This window comes from Phascolarctos cinereus, unplaced genomic scaffold (genome assembly GCF_003287225.1).
Source record: "Phascolarctos cinereus isolate Bilbo 61053 unplaced genomic scaffold, phaCin_HiC Scaffold_4;HRSCAF=312, whole genome shotgun sequence".
NCBI classification, from domain to species: domain Eukaryota; kingdom Metazoa; phylum Chordata; class Mammalia; order Diprotodontia; family Phascolarctidae; genus Phascolarctos; species Phascolarctos cinereus.
Window position 1 is genome coordinate 716,858,621 of NW_027555847.1, and position 22,534 is coordinate 716,881,154.

At 44.6% G+C, this 22,534-nt stretch overlaps 1 protein-coding gene across 4 annotated transcripts in view; it reads right to left on the bottom strand.

The window, feature by feature from the left end:
- Positions 1-217: 217 nt before the first annotated feature.
- The window catches only part of CHEK2 (checkpoint kinase 2), a 47,253-nt gene continuing 24,936 nt past the window's right edge, over positions 218-22,534 (bottom strand). For all 4 annotated transcript variants that reach the window (XM_020996589.2, XM_078154398.1, XM_020996588.2 and 1 more), the window contains 9 exons: positions 21,520-21,573; positions 18,007-18,068; positions 16,663-16,762; positions 14,676-14,762; positions 13,915-14,078; positions 13,562-13,677; positions 12,016-12,101; positions 1,496-1,576; positions 218-468 (listed from right to left, as the gene is read on the bottom strand). In XM_020996589.2, the coding sequence (XP_020852248.1) occupies positions 343-468; positions 1,496-1,576; positions 12,016-12,101; positions 13,562-13,677; positions 13,915-14,078; positions 14,676-14,762; positions 16,663-16,762; positions 18,007-18,068; positions 21,520-21,573 (876 nt within the window). In that variant the 3' untranslated portion in view covers positions 218-342. The remainder of the gene's footprint in view (positions 469-1,495; positions 1,577-12,015; positions 12,102-13,561; positions 13,678-13,914; positions 14,079-14,675; positions 14,763-16,662; positions 16,763-18,006; positions 18,069-21,519; positions 21,574-22,534) is intronic.

Genomic DNA, 22,534 nt, shown 5'->3' on the forward strand with positions numbered 1-22,534 from the left:
AAGGGACACAGACAGGAGGAAGAGGTGGGATTTCGTCCCAGGCCCCGTGACTCCCCAGCCAGCGCCCTTCCCCGCCCCATCTCTGTTCCTATAGGATTATACGTTCACCTATAAAATGAGGGAGTTGGTCTAGAGCGAATCCAAGGTTCCTTCGGCTCCAGATGTGTAACTGATTATACCTGATATCATATTTGATCATACAAATACAAAGCCATGATTACATTAATTTTTTATTTGTACATCAATGATTATGTTAAACAATTTTTCCATTTTTTAAAAAATTCACTTTATAAAAAATAGAAAATTACCCCAAATGACTAACAAAAAGGCAAGCTATAAAAGTCACTTTCTTTCCCTTTTTTCTTTTAATGGTGCTGACTGCATGGAGGTGGAGGCTAGGCAATGTTTGGAAGAGCTAGCTTCATCCTCTTCTTCCCCTTCGTGGGGACGCTTTCTGCTTGCAGGAAGCTGAAAAAAAAACCTTTGAGCTGAACAGCTTGTCTTAAAACATCCAACAGATACAAAAATGTGCTACAACTATGACCCCGTGGGAAAGGTACAACCCCTGGGATCAGAGGACCTGAATGCAAATCTCCCCTCTAACAATTACCATCTGTGTGACTGGACACGTCAGGCCACGTTCCTAATTCTCTGTTCCCTCCTCTGTAAAACAAGGGAGATGAACTCCTTTTTCTCTTCGGTAAAATAACATGACTCAGACGTCAAAGGCCATCGAAGCCTTCTCTTTTCCCTTACAGATGGAGCAACCTGAAGGACAGCGCCACCCAAGGGCAGAGCTGGGTATCTGCCCTTCACGATCCCCTCTGGGGGCCTTGCCCTCCCTCACGCTGGCACAGAAAGTTGTCAGTCTTCCTTAAAAAGTGCTGTGACAGTGAACTGGTCACCATAAAGCACTTTACAGGCAACGTTTTCACGAATCAATCAGCTGACAATGAATGACTCAACTACGTGGAACAATGTTGGCATCGCAACAATGTTCTACTGGCTCCCAAGCCCTCCAAAGAAGGAGGCCACTTCAACAAAGAGGCCCAGGGTTAGTCCTCTGAGGTGGATCAAGCACCTCAAACTTCCGACTTGACCATCTCAGGGCGATCAATAAATCCCTTTCCTGGAATTCTCATTCATGCTCTCTCCACACCGACACCGCGCAGATTTGTTTCTATTGTGTCTTAATGGTGACTTGTATTCTTTTCCTCCACTACATTCTAAATTCTTTGAGGTCAAGGAGCCAGCGTTGTAATCTCTGAATCTCCCCTCAAGCCCAGGTACAGAGCTTTCCACCTGGCTGATGCTGAGCATAAGAATTTTAAAGTTTGGAAAGAATTATGATGTCTTACCTTGAAAAAAAGTTCTCTCAATGATGGCTTTAATGGTGTCTTTTAAACCACTAAATGGACACTGTGTAAATATTTTATGTTCTTCAATCCACCACTGGCTCCTCAAACTCAGTCATTTCTTTAACAAAACACCATACCTGGGGTGGGCTCAAAGGTAGATTCAGTGACTTAGTTTCCTCCATAAGCAGAGCATGGAACTTGCTTTTCATCTCTTCATCCTACAAAGAGTTTCAAAACAAAGCAAAAAATAAATAAATATAACCTCCCTGGGAAGAAGAGAGGCCTAAAAGAAGCAACTCCATGACTGAGTTATAATACTATGCTTTAAAACAGGCACACAGAGGAAGGAGACGGGTTTCTTACAATTTTAAGCCCCTTCCTGAAGCTTATCCCTAACTAAGCCAACAGGATTCTATTATGTAGAGATACTATGTTGTTCTCAGTAAAAACCAGTAGCACAGACAGAAGTATTTTGCTTTAATGGAAAATCCAGAGATCCAAGGAGCCTAACCCAGAACCTCAAAAACTAGCACACTCCCTGTTCTTAGTATTTCCAAGGTTAAATAATATCAACATAAAATTTTAGAGTCTGGCTCCCAGGGATTGCCAAGATGCTGGTTAAACATGGCATCCTTAAAACCACACACACACACACACACACACACACAATCTAGCATCATTTGAACAGGTTTCCCTAATGTATCCATCCGCTATCTTTCACAGCTTCCCAGACCACCCAGGCCCAGTACCATGAGCCCAAGAGCCTTGGGAAGAGCAGTGACCCCAAACCACCAGACCTGCCTCCAGTCCATACCCTACAGCCATCACTGAGGGAAGAAATCGTTCTAGAAAAGGGGATCCCCTCATCACCACCAGGAACCACTGCTGATAACTGCCACCCACAGAGCAGGCAGGCCAACCTAGCTGAAGCAGTGGGCACCCCGAGGAAGAGTCAGAAAGCAGCATGGGCCAGGCCGCTCAAACCCTGAACACCACTGTGACCACCATCTTCCCTTAGAACCTAAGGGAGACAAGCCAGGACCTTGAAGCCAAGAGCCTTGGGAACAACCATGCTTCAGCCCGGTGCCTTCAGCCATCATCCTGGGAAGTGCATCCCGGGGGACATTCAGCCTGGACCTGCTCCTGCAGGGGCTGCAGCTACAGCTACTGAAGACCCAGAATAGAAAGTTCTTATCCCCAAAGTTTTGCTCAAGTTCATCAACAGCAGGAACTGATTGCTGATTTTACCAGTGGAAATGACATTAAAGGAGAGATATCACCATCTGCTTTGCCACTGCCCACTCCAAGAACCATGGGACCTTTCCATGTGAGCTGCAGCTGCAGCCTTCCATAAGCTGTCTGGAACGTACGCTCCTTGAGGGCAAGGACTGTGACTTCTCGATGTGAATCCCCAACACTTAGGAGCATGCTTTGCACATAGAAAGTGGTTAAGAAATGCCTCCATCATTCATTCCAAAAACAATACTGGGAAGATCAGATAAGAATGAGAAAATCAATGCTTCCCACCTTTAGGAAGGTAACTAAATAAGGATCCAGGATGGACGACTGTTTATTCTTCTCATAAAAGCCTCCAAAAATGGAGGCTGAGGAAGCAAGCTTCCCCAGTGGCCCCATTCTGGGGTTTTAAGGAGTTCATCGTGTCTGACGTGAATTAAGTCTGAATGACGGCACTTAAGGTGGGACAACTAAGAGATTTATTTCTATATCCATTCCTTCACATTCAGCAGGGCAGCTTGGCTTAGCTGGGGTGGGGGCCAAAGATCCCGGCGTTCAAGTGCCCCCTCTGACTCACACTGGCTGTGAGACCCTAGATGAGTCACATAATCTTACCATGCTCTAGGTAACTCTAAGACTGTACGCTGCAGAGAAGATGCCAACCTGCACCAGAAGAGGGAATTTTTGCACCAGAAAGTTCTCTCCGCCAGTGAAGTCACAGGTCCGATCCCTAACCCTATGCCTGGGTTCAATCACTGCCAAACAATTTCTGCTAAAGCGAGTTCAAATACAACCAACTCTCAATTACCCACACTAACGGGAGACAGGAAATTATGAAATCTAAAACTAGTCCCCAGACTGTTTATTTCCAGCTTCCTGATACCAAACACTTACATCTGCTCACTGGCAGAAATGCCAACTGATTTCAATTCCAGTTCTTCCTTCCCACATCCTGGTACCAATAATGTTTAGAAATCTATTAAGTACAGAGCACCAGAGACGGTGCCACCAGTGAAGAGGGAAAAAAGGAAAAGGCCCTGGAAAATTATACTTTCCACTGTATCCTGCAGATTTCTCCTAAAATCATCTTCAAACTGTAGCCTCTAGGACAACAAACAGGCGAATCATTTCACCTAGTTAACTGAATATGCCAAATCCTCACCTCTGTAAACCTGTCTCTCCCCTATTTCCCAATATAGGACCTGGCCCCTGTAAAACATACTTGTTATTTACGGAAAACACCCCATTTCCTCCAGCGTCCTCAGATAGATTACAAGAGTCACAGAATGTCAAAGTCATGTCAGAGTCAGGTCCTTAGTAGTCAAGTTCAGCCCCATCTGAAACGTTATCTGCCTACAACACCCCTGGTGTCAATCTAAGGAGGAAAACCCCACCAATTCTCAAATAACATCATTTCACTTTGGAACAGCTTGAATGCTCAGCCAGGTTTTCCTGACATTGAGCTTAGCTAAACTTGCCACTTTATAACCTCTGCCCACTCGACTTGACTCTAGCCTCTGGGGTCAAACAAAAATAAGTCTCTCATGTGACAACCTTTTCAATACTTAAACAGTTATTGTATGTGTTGCCTCCTCCCGCCCCATTTTACCAAGTCAAAGTCTTTTCTTTTTCAGACGAAACATTCATTCTCAGTTCCTACAAATGATCCTCATATAACATGAACTCAAGGCTGTCCACCATCTTGGTTACCCACCTCTAGATACTCTCTAGCTATGACCTTACTGCAGCATGGTACCTAGATCAGAATGCCAATACTCCAAATGTGGTCTGACCAGAGCACAATGGCACCATCAAACAACTACTGTTTTCTCAAAAGTTCTGCCTCCTAAAGCAGCCCAAAATTACATGAGCTGTTTCTGGCGGCCGCGTCACACTGCTGACTCCGAGTAGGTTCCCATTCCAAAACCACCAGATCTCGTAAAGACAAATTGTGACATTGATTTACTTAAACACCAAAGTGCGGCTAAGTTCATCCCTGTTAAACATCACTGTGTTAGATCTGGCCTGATGGTGTAGCCTGTCAAGATGGTTTTGGATCCTCAGCTCTGTCATACAGCCCCCTAAGCTTTGTGTTCTCTTTCCTCTCCTTACTGCCATCTCGGCAAATACTCCTCTTTGCTTTATCCAGAAATATCACTCCATCCAGATCGATGTGGAAATTATCTACAATCTCCCAAGGATTTTGGCACCTGACACACAATCTTCCTCCCCAAACCTGCCCTTATACTACGGGCCTTCACTCCAACATACACACTGATATTCCTTAAAACACTGGAGTCTACTGGCTCCTCACTTGCTTCAACTCTAGTGACCCACTCCTTAACTCCATCTCAGCCACACACCAAGGTGGCCATACCTTTGATCTTGACATCACTCGCAATTATCCCAACTCTGTGATCCAGGACTCAAATTCCTCTGACCATAATGTGCTTTCTTTCCATTTCTCATGAGGCCTTACCCCTCCTAAACAGATTTAACACAATGCCTGGCATATAGTAGGCAATAAATGTTCATTGAATTTTCCATCCTCGCTATAACTTCTAGGCACTGCACCACTCTGGCCTCCCTTTCCTACCTTTCCTTTCTTAACTCTAGAATTAACTATTTCACTAGATAGTGCCCCCGATTCTTGAATCACAGACTCTCTTGTGGTTCACATAGCATAAAACCCCAACCTTGGCTTACTGCCACGATCTTCCTTCCTTGCTTCTCCTCTCAAGGCTGAACAGTGCTGAAGGAAGGTCATACATACAAAATGCTAATTGGATCCACTCAAATTTATGTTATCTCCTCTCAAACAGGACTTCCCTGCTAAGGGAAAGTCCTTTTATCCTTCTTTTTATCCCACTACCCAAACAAGCTTTTCTTTTTTTTTCTTTTCCAAAATTTTATTTTTTTCCACCAACAAAAATCTGCTTTTGTTCCCTCCCATACCCTCCTCTCCCAGACAGGTGACTCTGTTTTCAGTCTGCTGTCCAGATCTGCCATAGCCTTCCTTCCAAGAAGCAAGTGTCTTTTAATTTCATGGATGCAGTTGCCAACTGCAGTGATCACTGAGCCCAAGAATATAAAATCTGACACTGCTTCCATGTTCTCCCTCCACGTGCCAGGAAGTGATGGGACCAGCCACCACAATCTTAGTTTTTTGGATGTTAAGCTTCAAGCCAGCTTTTGTACTCTCCTCCTTTTAGCAAATCAAGAGGCTTCTTAATTCTTCTTCACTTCCTGCCATCTGAGTGGCAGTGTCTACATATCTAAGATTGTTGACATTTCTCCCAGCCACTTTTATTCCAGCTTTTGATTTGTCCAGCCTGGCATTTCACGTGATGTACTCTGCTTAAAAGTTAAATAAATAAGATGACAACATACAGCCTTTTCATACTCCTTTCCCAATCTTGAACCAGTTAGTTGTTCCATATTGACCATCAGTGATAGACATATGTAGAGTTGCCTTTTGGATTGTTGGAAAAAGAGTGGTTGTAATGACCACTGAGTTATCTTGACTAAACTCTTATCTGTGCCCTGCTGCATTTTGTATTCCAAGGCCAAACTTGCCTGTTATTTCAATTATCTTTTTATTTCCTGCTTTAGCTTTCTGATCCCCTATGATGAATGTGACATCTTTTTTTGGTGTTATTTCTAGAAGATGTAGGTTTTCATAGAACTGATCACCTTGAACCTCATCAACATCAGTGGCTTTGTTTCCTGCCTCCTTCTTATACACAAAAGAGTGGTGAGAGAGGAGGAGTGTGATCAGCCCCAGCACAATTTACTTTGGTTCCCCTGCCCCTTTTCTTTCCTTCACCCAGACCCTAAGGCTCTTAGGCTAAGGCTTTTCTTTTCTTTTAAGCCACCACTTCCCTCCTCCTCTCCCCATCCACTCTCCTAAAGTTAAGTTTGTTTCTTAGGATTAATTTTTTAATTTTTAAATTAAATTTATTCAAATTCATTTCTTAGGATTAATCCCTCCCTTCCCTCTCATTCCACTCTCTCCCTTCTCATTTTTTCTGTCATTGTGTGAAGTGTGTATGTGTGTGTGTGTGTGTGTGTTGTTTCTTCCTTGAGCAATTCAGATAAGGATGAGGTTCAAGTGTCACCCATTTCCCCTACTTCTTTCTCATCTATATGGCCTTCTAGTTATACACTCCAATTACATGAGATAATTTTCCCTACCCTAGGTATTTTCTCTTCCCCCCATTCCACTTTTATTTTAAGATCATCAAAATATAACAAAACTATTCTCAAACCCTCTGTCTTCAAATTAGACTCTAAGACCCCTCATAATTGGAAAACAATTTATACAGTCATTTAATTGTTTATGATTACTCATCTACATTTTCTTTTTTGTATTTCCTCTTGACTCTTGTGTTCATATTTCAAAACTTCTATGCAGCTTTGGTCTTCTCATCAGGAATGTTTGTCCTGTAGGATTATGCCGAGTTTTGCTGGGTAGGTTATTCCTGTAAGCTATAAGCCCATATCTTTTGCCTTTTGGAAAATCATGTTCCAAGCTCTCCATTCCTAACAAGTGTTGGCTGCTAAATCATGTGTGATCCAGACTGTGGCTCCTCAAAAGTTGAAGTCCTTCTTTCTGGCTACTTGCAGTATTTTATATTTGACCTGGAAACTGGATTTTGGGCTATCTTGTTTCTGAGAATTTTCATTTTTTTACTTTGGTTGTAACCATAGGATTCTATTTCCACTTTGCCCTCTGGTTCTATAAAGACTGGGCAGATTTCTTATAATGTCTCGGCTCTTGTTTTGGTCATGGCTTCCAGGTAGTCCAGTGATTCTTAAATTATCGCTCCTCAATCTGCTTTCCAGGTCAGCTGTTTTACTATGAGATACTTTACATTGTGTTTGTTTTTTCCTACTATTTTGACTTTAATATTTCATGCTGTCTTGTGGAGTCATTGGCTTCTATCCAATCCAACCTAATTTTCAGGAAGTTTGCTGCTTTGCATTAGTTCTATATCTCTTATGAGAAGCAGTCAATTCTCTTTCCAATTCCACAGTTCTTCCTCCTTTTCCAAATTTTTCATCTGGTGATTTCTCTTTATTTATAAGACCTCTTATACCTTTTCCCCCCATAACCCTTACTTCATCTCTTCTAGGAATGCTAGTCATATTTATGTCCAAGCTATGTTTTCCTTTGAGGCTTTGCAGATGTTTTGGAATCATTCTCTTCTTCTAGGTATGTGTCTCTAGTATCTCTGTCACCATATTGGCTCTTTATGGTAGGATCCTTTTTTTTTTTTTGTTTGCTCACTCCTCAGACTGGACTTTATTTTAGGGCCAGGTTCTCTATGCCAGGTTCTCTGGAGGGACTGTCTAGGGGCTGAGCTTGTGTCTTCTTGGGTCATTCTGCTACATTCTTGGGGTAATGATGTTGTGCTATTCTAAGATGTCAACAACTCAGGCTGCAAGATTTCAGTGCTCCCAAAGAATGGTCTGATCCGGGGCAAATTCTGATCACTGCCCCCTGGTCTGAACTCTGCAAGTTACTGATCAGAGTTTGGGTCTGAGCAACAGGCCTGTGGGCTCACTCCAGAGTTTCAGAAGATTTTTGTTGCACTCAGCCACTATCAGCCAGCAGGGAAGCTGTGCTCCTTAGGTGGGACAGAAGTGCAGGCTTCCCCCTTGATTTGGGATTCCTGTCCTGGTTGTTATGCTGCAGGCTTCTGAGGGGGCTGGAGGCTGAACTGAGACGAAGCCCTGCTCCTGGGCTGTGACCCACACAGGTCCTGCTTGCTTCTGAACTGGCTACTTGTGCAGTCCAGCCTAGGGACCAGTCACTCCACCCTGGAAGTCACCCTGAGGCTCAGGTTCCCTCCTCAGCCCACCCTGGATCTCTAACCTAGAACTGGGTAATGAGTGAGCACCTGTTCCTACACCCTACACAAGGTCAGGCTCTTCCGTGTGGGTCTGGGGCCACTTCTCGCCCTGACACACATCCTCAGGCCTCTTTCGGTCCCTGTGCCAGAATACCCAGTACGGCATTTCCTGGCTAGAATCATATCCCCAGCATCTGCAGACATCGTGTGTCTCCCTGTGCTGATCTGGGCTGGAAAAAAGACACGCTGTTATTTTCTTTCTTTGATTTTCAAACCAGGACTAAGTCTTGGTGTGTTTTCCAGATCTGTATGGAGGCACTGTGGGGGACTCTGCTATTGGGGTTCCATACCCCCAACATTCTCCTCAAGACTCTAAAACAATTCTCCCCCCTCCATTGGCCTCATGGCCTGTCTACAGAATTGTATGGTGTTGACCCCCCTCTCTGGGTTTTTGTGCCCCTGCCCTCTGGGTTCTCCTCTTGTCTGATAGCTCTCTCGGTCTCCTGTGCTGAATCATTGACCACATCATGCCCCTTAAACTTAGGGCCTCTATTCTCTCTGCGGTCTCTTGGTCACGTCTTCAGCTCCAATGAGTTTAATTATCATCTTAATGAGATGACTCCCAGCTCTTTATCTCTCCCCCCAGACCACCCCCTTAATTAGTTTCCTATTTCTACTGATGGTATCACCATCCTTTCAGTCCTTGTGCCCTCACTGTCTCTACCCCCAACATCTAATCAGTTTATGAATCTAACTGATTCTTCCTGTACAACATCTCTCACATCTGTACCCTTCTCTCCAATGACAGGCCCACCACCCAAATTCAGGTCCTCCTTACCTCTCTCTCACTTGGACTGTTGTAAAAACTTTCTATGTGGTCTCTCTGACTCCAGCCTCTTTGCCCATCCATCCTGCTCACAGCTGCCAAATTGACATTCCTTAAGCAGGGGTCTCATCTTTTTGGCTCAGAAAGCTCAAATTGCTCCCTAGGATGGCCTAGGATAAAATACATACTCCAAGCTGGCTCTGGACTCTCTGGACAGACTGATCAGATATCACTCCCTGCCAAAGTTCCATACCTCTACATATGCTCTCTCACCTCACTGCCTCCTCTGAGAAGGCCTGGCTTCCTTCCAAGAAGAGCGCACATAGCTGCCACCTCCCTACGGGAAGGAGGCCTTCTCCTCACTTCATAGCCCTAGCCCCATCCTTCTGGTATATACTTCTTCTCCAAACTGCTTTCTACATTATTTGCCAATGAGCACATTATTTTTCACCCCACAAGAACATAATCTCCTTAAAGATGGAGATGACAAGGGCCATTTAATTTGTGTCCTGGCTTCCCCAGCACCTAATTCCAAGTTGGTTCTGATTGTATGTCTCAACATCAACCTAGCAATGCTCAGAAGTCCAGTCACCAGAGGAGTTACGGGATGATGACATTCTCAGCCACAGTGACTGTCAAAACCAAACGAGTTACAAAAGGGCAGTGAACTACTGCAAGTAATACCCACAGTAACAAAACTTCAGATCCCTGGAATGGCCAGTGATTTCCTTATCTATTTACAACAGTATCCCCCCCAGATGGAGATTACAAGTAAAACATTATACTGAATTTAAAAGCATTGTTCACACCCAACTCCTAGTCATGCCCCAAATACAAACTCATGGAAAGAGGGGGCCCTGCCCCACCACAACTTTGCCCATCAGAACACAGAGCAGGAACCAAGATGCAGGATTCTTGTCTCCTTCAGATTTGAATCCCTAGTGACAAAAGCCCCTTTTTACTTCCAAATCACTTGTCTCCAGAGCCCTCACATTCCAAACTGACACAATGTGGCAAAGGTTTTTGTTTTGGGGGTTGTTCTTTTGTTTTTTGGGGATGATGTTCTAGAGCAACACCCAAAACCTTTATTTGTAAATGTTAGAAAGATTTCATGTTTGTGAAAAGAGCTAGTCTTAAACAAAACTGTCAAAAGGGCAGAACTCTTCAGCACAGCTAGGCTTTCTGAATCCTGGGGCCTGTCTCCTTCCCTTCTGTCCAAATCTATTCCCCAACGAAAAGATGTGATCAATGAATTACAACCTGGGGTGAATTTGGGCCAATTACTTCTCCCAGAGGTAACCTGATACTTTTATTTGACTGAAGGAGAAAATACTTGGTTCCCTGGGCTCCCAGCTGAGATGTCATCCTTGACTCCACTTTCACCCCCACATTCCCTCAGTTGTCAGGTTCTGGCATTTCCCCCTTTGTAGCATCTCTCAAATATGCCCTCTTTCTCTTCCCTGACACTGCTCATCCCCACATCCTATCGCTACTGCCTCACCCCCTTTAGCTGTCAGACTGAGTGCAGGTCAGCCCAGCTCCCTTTTCAATACGCTACGGTAATGTTCACATTTAAATTTAGTATCGCCTTCAAATCCAGCCTCAAAGACACTTGACAACTAGCTGGGTGACTCTGGGCAGGTCACTTAGCCCCAAATGCCTTGCCGCCCCCCCCCAATAAATAAATAAATAAATTTAGTATCCCCTTGCGCCTATTTATCAATTTACCTAACGCTGTTAAATATTTTCTGGCCTATAACTACGCTCTCTCAAATTAATGGTGGCTAAGCCCTCCCAACCCCATAGGAAACAGCAAATGAACCAGCCACCAGCTGAACGTGTTCTAGGTCAGCTCTGCTAAGGGTTAGGGTGGTAAAGGCTAGGGCCCAGCAGAATGAAGACACAACCTATGCAATCAACTTACAATCTAAACAGGGCAGTTAACACGCCATTAGAAAAAGCAGATTAATTCATCCTAAAGACCCGGGGAGCTGACCAATGAGGGCAAAGTTATCACTAAAGAACATTTTTCCACGATCCTGGGGACCTCCCAAACCTTTTACTCAAGTGTCCCTTGATGTGACACGATGTCTTTCCTCACATGCTGAACACCTTAACGTGCCTGGTATACAGTTCACCCTCTCCCCCTACCCTGATAAGACCTTTGGCACACTACTGAGTAAAGTGGAACCGAAATCCGCCATATGACATGTGGCCTGCGGCAAGAACCTCATTCTCTGCCCTTGATGGAGCTCTACTCCTGCCTACCCCACATCCCTCCAATGCCTGAACCAAAACCCAGACCTGACACTTATTCACTCTAAATCTAAGCAAAGGGGTGGGGTGGGGGGGCGGAGAAGACAACCCACCCTACCGGTGCGTTACTATCCCCTGGGGACTTGACGCCTTCACTGTATCGCAGCAACCTGGCTTATTATAAAATAAAAGCCCACGTACTCAGGGGATCAGAATTTTCTAACGTTAAAACCATGCTCACTTCTAAAACAGTGCAAAGTGTCCCCGGGCACAGCGCCCTGCACTTGCCCCCAGGGTAGCTGTCTACCTGGCCATCTCCTAGTCCCCGCTCAGTGTGTGGTGGTGAGTTCACTAAACGAAATGCCTGACAGCTGATGGGCTCATCTGAACACAACTGGGGCTGCAGACTAAGAGTTCTGCTTTGCCAACGGTCAGCACAGGAAACGGGACAGCATCCTGCTGTACGGACAAGCTCCATACGCACCTGAAGCCACGGATGCGCCAAGGCCTCCTCTGTCGTATAGCGTTTCTCTGGATCCACTACCAGCAGCTTCTTAACAAGATCCAGAGCTAGAACCAAAGGAGGCGGCAGGTTACTCAGCACTCAATCAATCAGTCACATCTACCGAGCAGAATGTTAAAAGGTCCAGGCGTTATCACAGTGGCAGGGCCCATCTGGTCTAACTGCTACCTAAACGGGAACTCCATTTAGGACAGAGCCCCCAGTTCAAAGTGGCCCGGAAGCATCCCGGGAAGCCTGCCCCACTTTTGGAATCAGGCGTAAATCTCCCTCTTTGCATCTTCCACCCACTACTCCTGGTTCTGGCCTCTGAAGCCAAGCAGAACGAGGCCACACACCCTTGTTCCCACTAGGTCTTCTCTCCATGCTCAACATTCTCACTTTCTGCCAATCGTGTTCCTGTGGTAGTAAAAAAGACCTGAGAAACCACCTCATCTAGGGGTTCTTAGCCCTTCTGGGGGACTAGGACCTCTTTGGCAGTCTGGAGAAGCCTATGGATTCTTTCTCAAAGTCATGAAGGGTTTATTGTGTTTGTTTTTTAACTTATAATTGAAGGAAATGCTAAATTTCAGGTAGATAGTGGTAAAACTGAAGATCTAGTCCAACTAGGCTAATTGTGTCCAGCCCCCTTACTTCACAGATGAGGAAAGTGAATCACACAGAAGAAGGGATTTTTCCCAAGGTCACACTGATCATCAATGGTTGAAGGAGGAATGGAACCCAGGGAGATCTGTGGACTTGCTTTACGTGCTATTTAAACGGAGTTTAGACTCAAGACACCCTCCCTTACAATCAATTCAATTTCCCCATTCATCTCTTACCACCTTCTTCAAAACAGACTGAAGGCTGCTAAGGACTGCCTTTTCAAACTCTTCTCCTTTCCCTCTTCCCTCTATTCCTCTATTCCCTTGCTTTCTAAAGTCCAAATGCACTGAATCTTAACTTTTCCAGACAGTACTGAAAATGTTTCCACTTCTTAGTGCCTAGGTGGTCCAGATATCACACATGAGCTGATCACAGCAAGGCTTAGGTAAAGCACCTTTCTTTTACGCTCTAAGATCATCAGAATAGGGCCTTACATGTGGTTAACATAGAAAGGAAGCAAAACCAATCTAGGGATGGCTCAAACACATTTTAATAATGTGCCACCCGGTAAAAATATTTTGACTTTCCATTATTGATAATCATGTCATATTTTTTTAACTATGAAAAGTTCTACCTTCCTAATTTTTGCTCTTGCTTTTTATTCTAGAGAATTATAAAAGTTGCATTTTTAAAACGATATAAAGTCAAGTTACTCTCTACGCTCACTTCTTGTGCTTCTTGCTACAACTGTGACCTGCTTAATCCAACAAAAATCTGCAAAACAAGGCAAACAGGAACATAAAGCTTGTCGATAACCCAGCATCCAATGCCACAGAGTTAAACCGACGTGGAACTTTGTGTTTAAAGCAAAGAGAGAGCAACCCCGCCTCTTCTGGCTTCACCCTTTCAGTGCATCCGTCCATACCCTTGTCCGAGACGGCTTCCCAGACTTCCGGGATGAGTTTGTATTTCCCACTGACGATCTGATCCTTCAAAGGGACTTGGGTCTTATGCTCCGAGAAAGGTGGATATCCACTAAGGCTTAGTGGGGATGGAAAGGAAAAGGAACCATCATGTTTTCAGAATCAGACAATAATATGCAGTTTCTCTGTACAATCAGAAGCCAAAATGCTGTTTTACATAGCGTTAAATTTAATACTTACAATAGTGTTCAAACACTGTTTGAAATAGTGACAAATAATGGAATGTGAATTAAACAAAATCTACAGGCATCTAGCTAGCGACACCCCAATTCTGAGGCCCAGAAGATGATCTTACCAAACAAAGAGGATGACACCTAAACTCCAGCAGTCCACAGCACGAGTGTAGCCGGCGGAGCCCATGGAAATGACGACCTCTGGGGCCAAGTAGGTGGGCGTGCCACATAGGGTTCTCATAAGAGATGTCTCCCCAAGAATCTTCGACTGCCCAAAATCGGTAATCTACAATTAAGGGCCAGAGGGGTTCACTTTATAAGATATACTCACACAAGGAGAGCCAACTGGCTCGATCTATGTGGTTTAACTTTAATTTAAACCAGTTGTCCTAAATCCAAGATGTTTATAATTCTGTTGCTTAATATTTTAATAATATGAAGAATCAGTGTTTGTCCTTCACTTTTATCAAGCAGATGTGACCAGATGTGCGATGTCATCTGTGTAAGGAACCCCCGGCGAGGAAGTTCCCCCTTTAATGCAGACTACCACCTACAGGCTCCAGGAGTGGCCCACGGTCACTCAGCCGGGATGAGCCCAGCAGCCAGATGGGAACCAAAGCCTTCCTGGCTCCAAAGCCAGCTCTTTATCTGACTATGCTCCGTCTCCTCGCAACGAGAGGAAACCGTGGAGGAAACAAAGAAAGGATACAGGGCAAAAGCAAACCGCCGAGAATGCCATCCTCTCACGTGCAAAAAAGATTCCCGTGGATACAGCTCATATGCCAAGGGTGTGGAACATTTCAGCTCTGATAAATAATAATTTAAAGAAGGTTTCTGATGAAACATCCAGAATTTGCTGGGGCATGAAGTCAAGATTCCTTACCTTTATAAGACAATCCTCTTTCTGAGATGACAGAAGCACATTCTCAGGCTTTAAGTCCCTGTGTATAATACCATTTTCATGAAGGTACTACAGAGACAGAAATGAGTGACGCTCAGATCGACTGTGCAGCAAAGTTATAAACTCAATTTCAAAAACAATCTTTCAAAACAACTGAATAGAATTTCATGGCACACTGTTCAGAATAGAGTCCTAAAAACGTACAAGTTTGCCGGACATAAACTTACTTTTAAAATTCTATTTATAAGATTTTATAATAAATAAATTTATAAGACTAGTTATAGTAAAATTCTATTTGTAACACTGCCTCAAAAAGCAGAACGCCAAAATCATCTCATGCTAATTTATCACTATCCAATTTTTCTCCAGCTTTCTAAAAGAAAATCACCAGTCTCTTTTCACAAAATAATTTTCCCTTCCTAAATAAAGAGAAACAATAAGGTGCCAAGTTTTACAAAATCCTAAAATTCCTTTTAAGAGAAAGCAAAAATCTAAACTTCCCAATTCCCAGAGCCCAGGTTTGAGACAATTTATAGCAAAGGGAGCCTACGTCGCAATCAATGCAATCCTGTTTCTAAAAAGTATGCAGTCTTTATGATATCTCTTTGTTTTGAGACAAGGTTCAGGTTTTTTTTTGCTTTTCGCTGATTCTACAGGCCACCTATCTCCCAGGAAACCCAGCTCCTTTACCCAAAACTCCCACTCAGGACTAAATAGGGCAGAATGTCCCAGTTGGGACTCACATGGATCAATCCCAGGAAAAGAGGAGTAAAGGTACTTTCTAAGCCAGCCTCCAAATTTCATGAGGCATTTGGCTGCTCCCAAAAGACTCTGAACACTGGGACAAAATGTTTAAAAGGGGAGAAAAGAAAATGAGGGAAGGCTCACTTCTCTACAGAGCCCAGTCCAAGAGGAAAAAGGTTCTTTTTACTAATAAATGGTTCCCACTATGCTGTCAATCAATTACTAAATTAACAAACAACCCAATTGAGGCTCTAGTATAAGAGGTGTTATAAAGGTTTGGCATTTTTCAAGTGTAGGAAGGATTAAAGTGAAGAAAGCAAGAGTTGGACACAAAGATTTCTGAGAACAGAGACAAGACAAATTGTTCTCATAAAACTCTTTTGCTCATTTCCAAGAGGAAGCATCACACTGCACTTGCTATCTGCTTCATGTGACACCATGCCGTTAAAGGTAAAACCAGAAACAAAGGAGTAATGACAAGAGGGAAGATTCCCATCTGAATTTCTCTATGCCACCAGAGCTGGAGCTAGAAGCGTCTTTAGAGATCACTCAGTTCAGTCCTGGAGTGAAAGCATGGCGTTCCCCCTAAAACCTCACTCCTGTCATGCTATATCTAGACATTGTGTGTATGTGTGTGTCAGCACTGAGATAAACCCAGAATTTTCCAAAAAAATTATATAAAAGTATTGTTGTTTGTCCTTTGTCCTCAAAGAGGACCATGACATCAGGAAGGGGATGCCATGACTTGCAAGTGAACTGGATTGAAGTGACGCAGGGCTGTGCAGAATCACCAGCCTCACTTTCTCCTCTGGAGCCATCTGGGTGCAGTGGCCAGATATCAATCAAGACAACTGGAGACGGTCACCAGGGGAGACGTTAGCTCTCTTCAAAGGCTGGACGCAACTCCTTTGGTTTAATGGATGTCCCAAGTCAGTATGTTTAAAGGAAAAGTACTAGAACAAAAACCAGAAAGGCGACCACCTAGTTTACACCTAGTTTGCAGCAAACACCTAGTTAGTTAAATAAAGCTGGTGGAACGTTTTTGCCAAGTACAAAACAAGAGAAATATTCAGAACTGCCTCTTCTTGGTCCTAAGTGTCCCTTGGGTTTCTCCCTATTTGGGAAAAATGAGCACCTCTCAAGGCTCCTGTTCATTCAAACTTAATTCACCTCATGAAATTACAGCAGGGCTATAGAAGAGTGTGGTTTCTGAGTACTTATCTACCTTTACGGCGAGGAGCATCTGGTAAAAGTACAGCTTGCAGGTAGCTTCGTTCAGGCGTTTACTCCCTACCACTCTCTCAAACAACTCTCCTCCTTCCATCCTGAAAAAGAGAATGACAGCATCTCAGAGCCAGCAAGGACCCGGGCCCCTCCCACTCCTGATGCAAAAATTCCCTCAACAACATACAAGTAGAATAGAAAAGGTACAAGCTTCAGCGGTCACATTCATTGCCAAGAAAGTCCACTGAATACTGAAAGAACCAAAGAGTAAAACTAAATCAAAAGTCACAGCATTTTAGACATTCCTTATTCAAAATGTCTGAACGGATGAGAGGAATGTTAGAGCTAGTCCAATCTCCATATTTCCCAGATGAGAAAACTGACAAGGATACATGACTAGCCCAAGGCCACTAGAACCTACATCTTTTAGGTCAGGACTTCTTCAACTTTTTCCACTCACAACCCCTTCAGTGCTCCTCAAACTGTGGGTGGAGAGCCACTGAAGACAATGTGAAGTCATGACCCACAGTTTAAGAAGCACTGTTCTAGGTCACGGTCCAAAGCCTTTTTTAAAATTGTGTTTTCAACAATCATCCACATTCATGAATATCTTAAGACACAAAAAAATAGGGAAGAGGGCTATGTGAGAAGCTATTGACTTCTGCCATAGAGAGTTTTGGGAAGTTGAGGGGGAGAGAAGCAATACATGCAAGCAAGGCAGTACTGAATTCCGATTTGTTCCTTCCCTCTGCACCTCCAAAACTCTCTGGCTAAGCCACGATGCCTTTCTGAAAGACATCGAGGCTGCAGATGTGTTCAACCACTGTAGTTAACCTCACTTGTGGTCAGGGTGAACCACATTCTCTGATTTAATAGCAACAGCTGCTCACCCCCTAGGACCTGGAACAGTTTGTTACAACAGCCACTAGAACCCCCAGATCTACAAAAGTGAGGCCCTGAATACCAGGGGCTGACTAAAATTAGCATATAATGCGCTAGCACCGCCATCTTGGGCTGCAGCTTCCAGGACAAATACTCGACATAATTTACCATGAGATGAATATCGAGCACAGCGAATATCCTAAGTGAGAGAGGAGCTTAAGCAGGAGAATTCATTTCTGAGTTACTAAATTTGATTCCTCAAGTCTCGCTCCAGAGCAGTGTGTGGACTGGCTGCCACGAGGAGACGTCTGGACAGATAGTTCCCGAGACCATCATCAACTTGTTGTACAAATGCTGCATGTACAAACACACCCCAAGGGCCCCCTGCTGTGAGCCCTGCAAGCTGGTGCTGAGTCGGAGATTGCGCTTGAACGGAAATGGCAGGGAAAAAATGTTTACTTACAGTTCCAAAACAATAAAGTAGTCTTCAGCATCAAAAAAATTTTTAATCTTGATGATACAAGGCTTAAAAAAATAAAGAGGAAAAGAAGACAACCGTGAGAATCACTTAACCCACAAGCATTTAGCAAGAGGCACCAATGGTGCCCTGCGGCATGGGACAAGAAAGACCCAAGTGGAATGGGTCCTTCTCCCCTGAACTACAGGAGGCACGCACATGCACGCACACACATGCACACAAGCACGTACAAGAAAGACACAAGGGGAAGGCACTAGTTATAGGGAACGGAGTCAGGACAAGGCTGTGTCTGAGCTGAGGTTCGAGGGAAACAAGACATTCTAAATGGTAGAGGGCTGAGGGGGGAGTATGTTCTGGGCATGGGGAGCAGCTGATGCAAATCCTGACAAGGACAGAGGAGCCTGTATGGAGAAAGTAAGAAGCTGGTCTGGCTGGACTAGAGTGTCCGTGGGGGGTTACTGTGTAAAGAGAACTGTGGTGGGAAGAGCTCAAAATGCCAAACAGTGGAGAGCCCCTTTGAGTCTGCTGGTACCAGGAAGCCAGGGGACTGCAGTGACCTGGGAAACGCCAGGGTCAGCCCCGCACTTGGCAGAACAAGACAGCCACTGCAAGAGTCCAAGAAAAAGGCTCCGAGGGCCAGAGCTCAGAGAGTGGCCATGAAAGTGGAGGCACAGGGATACGTGTGTGAGAGACAGTACGTCAGCTGAAGCTAAGGTGACGACTGAGTGAGGGGCTGGGGATGGCAAAGCATCCAGTACTAATGGAAAGGCATGAAGATGCCTGATGTCTGCTTCAAGGTCAGCGCAGGACAAGGTCGGGCCTCCCGCTGCCCTGAATCTGCAGCTCAAGAACATGGCATTTGCACCAGATACTAGGGCCAACAAAGGTACAGATCCTGTCTCTGGGACGTCCCGGGATGTCTTCTCAGGCGCAAGATGCAGGCTCATGAGAAAATATGGGCCTTGGTTGCTTGTATAGGAGCTGGGATAGATTTGTAATGAGTCACCAATCTTCTCTTAGTCATTTGTGAGCACCCTTACTGGCCTACGGTTATATTATTTTATTTAGCAATCACAAATTAAATGCACTCCGGGAAATTACTGGGAAAATACAACGGTAAGTAAGATCGGGTTCCCTACTCTTGAGGCTTTTAGTCTTTAGTAAGAGAGAGATGACGTGCAAGCGTGCATACATACACACTACATACATGTATTATGTATGTGCATCCAGGTATGTGTATATGCATATATATGGGCGTGTGTGTGTGTGTGTGTGTGTGTGTGTAACCACAATACAAATAAGACTATGACAAGTCCATAAAGGTTCACAAGGCGCTAACATGAACAGTTAGTGGCCACTCAACAGAGCAAAACCAACTCTATGAAAAGGGCATGAAATCTGCTCCCTTGGACTGATGAGCACAGTGCAAATACTGCTCCATGCTTCAAGGACAAAGACAGCCCAGGCTCCTGAGCAGGGCTACATCTTTTACCAACGCACACCCAACTCCTCTACGCTTTAACAAATGTTCTTCGTGAGTTTCTATGGATCGAAAAATTCACCCCATCTGCCTGACTGTAGGTAAGGCCCACTCAAAGTTAGCTTCAGGTGAGTTTGTACCCGAGCCCACACTCAGAGCGTTTCGGGTGTGGTGAAAACTGCCTACTCTGTCGCTATCACCTCCACACCACGAGGAGGCTTCACGCAGGACTTCACGTGGCTATCCAAGCCATCAACCAACTCCTGCTACGGCAAATTCCACAAGAGAAAATTCTCCCGGGCCCAGAACGTCCTGCTGGGTGCACCCTGGGGCCGGTGTGCTGGGATAAAAGGCTGAGGCGTCAATCACCAGCATCTGTAAAAGAAGCTGAGGGGGAGAGCTAAGATGCGTCATTTCCCACCCACCTCCACATTCTACATGCCCTGAATTGAACATTGAGGGAAATAAGAAAACCACCAAAAAACATTAGACGCTCCAATCAGAAGCCATTCAAACAAGGCAATCTGGTGTGGCGGAGAGGGCTGGGCAGAAACCGTGGAAGTCAGAAACCCGGCAAGCATGTAGGACAGGCTGGGACAGCGAGGATCAGTCACCAAGCATTTATTAAGCACCTACTGTATGAAGTTCAGGTGTCCTCAGAAAGCCTGTGTTAGAGCAGAGCAGACGACCCGTACAGAACACACACAAAGTGAACACACGGCAGTTTGGGGAGGAAGGGCGCCAGGAGCTATGGGGAGAGAGAGGAGGTGAGGAAAGGCCTCTAGAGAAGGCGGGGCAGCTTAGAAAACCAGGGATCCCAAGGAGTCGAGATGAGGAGGAAGTGCATTCCAAGCTAGAGTGACACCAGTCAAAGCATGAGAACCCACAGGACACGGTCAAGACAAAGACGTAAAAACTTGTGGCTTAAGGGTCTGTGAATTGGTGCAACGAGGTGATACGCTGGTTAGAGCGCTGAGCTGGGGGGCAGGAAGCCTCAAATTCAGCCTCAGACCTGTAATAGCTGTGCAGCCCTGAGCAAGTCATTTCACCTCTGTCTGCCTCAGTTTCCTCATCTGTACAATGGGGATAATAACAGCACCTACCTCCCAGGGTTGCTGTGAAATGAGAAAATGTTTGTAAAGCATTTTATAAACCTTCAAGTGCTATACAGATGAGGAAACTGAGGCAAACAGGGTGGATTCAGTCAAAGGGCCTGACTTGAGGACCTAGAGGGCCACATATGGCCTTGAGGCCGCAAGGTCCCCACTCCTGCTAGGGAATTACATGGATTTATTTCCCTATAACTTCTTGGTCCAAAGGAGAAAGAAGGGTGTCAAATCGTGTGGAGGGCATTCTGGTTTTGGAAGGGTAGGCAGACTAGAAATTTTGTGTAATTGGGTTAAGTACCATAGCTAGATTGTACTTACATCTGGGCAGACTGTGTGTGTTTAGATCTGGGGAGAGCAGAGGAGGAGGGAAGGACTGCCAATTAAAAGGACTATGGCAATGGAGAACGGTAACAGGCAGAGACAGGTTTACCCCACCCCACCCCCCGGTCATTGTTTTTCAGCTAACAAAACATTCCTTTGAGACAAATCAGCCACAACACCCAGAAATGTGAACTACCTGCAGGGAACGGGGCTCCAATCCATGCAGACACTAACCATTCACCTAATACCATCTGAAAAATTTGCCACAGTTGTTCAATTAATGTATTCCGAAGTCCTTTTCTGAAGCATCATGGCGCAGAAAAGGACCCCAGATGCTCCAAAGCTGTCATCAGCACGCATGTGTAGTAAATATGCACGTATGTGTATGTGCGGACATGGGTGTACAGTCCACTTCAATGTGCTACCGTTTCTGGCCAGGTATGTAAATACCATACAAACCACACTAAAAGACTGATCTGTCACGGCAGGCAGGGAGGTGATAAGGCCCAAAACGCAACGGATAAGGGGTTTTCTAATGAAAGTTTCTAAGGTTAAGACTAAAAAATAAACTTCAGAAGTCATACTTACATGATTTAGTTTCTTCAAAATCTCAATTTCTGTTTCAACATTGAAAGCTGGGTCCTGGGAAAAGGTGAGTGATGTTTTCAAACAACGACAGGCCTCAAAAGTTGTTATTCTAACTGAGCAATACATTTCTTCAGATAAGGACAATAAGGAGACATATCAGCTCACAGAAACAAGTGGGAACTGCGTCTACCAATGCAGAGATCCACCTCAAGAAAGCCTGTGTGATGGGGGCAGCGAGGCGCTGCAGTGGCTAGAGCACCGGCCCTGGAGTCAGGAGGAGATGAGTTCACATCCGGCCTCAGACCAAACACTTGACACTCACTAGCTGTGTGACGCTGGGCGAGTCACTTAGCCCCCCTTGCCTCGCCCCCCAGAGCAGACAACTGACTTCAAGGCAGTCTACTAGAAAGAGAAACGTAACCGGTACAAGTCCTGCCCTCCATTAAAACTGGGTATCCAGAATTATGAATTTGGGTAAAATGTCTATTTCTACGAATTTCAGGTTTCATCTCAAATGACTTCCTCTTTCTAGAAACTAAGAATCATTGCCAATGAACGGTGAGCTGTAACAAGAGACCCAAAAAGGTCCAACACATACGGCAGAAGATAATCAAAGTGTAATGAAATGCTTCCTTAAAGCAATAACGATTTTTCCATCCGTCACAAACCAACCAGCAACTTGCGAAGGAAAAATCATAGAACAAAGTGTGAACGCAAGAAGGAAATTCTTTTAAATGGGAAAATGGCATTGTGTGAGAAAAAGCACTGAACCTTAGGGGACAATACCCAGAAACAGCTGGACATGAAGCAAGATAAAACAACAACTGTTCCTCTCCTCTGCTGGCTCATCTGCATGAAGACCATTATTAGTAATAGCTCCACTTATTAAATATATATCAAAAGAAAAAGGCCTAATAAAAACTAATAGGAACTACAGAAAAACAAAAGTATGCATACACCATAAATAGGAACAAATCCTATAGACTTACTATCCTACAGACTTTACCACTGTATT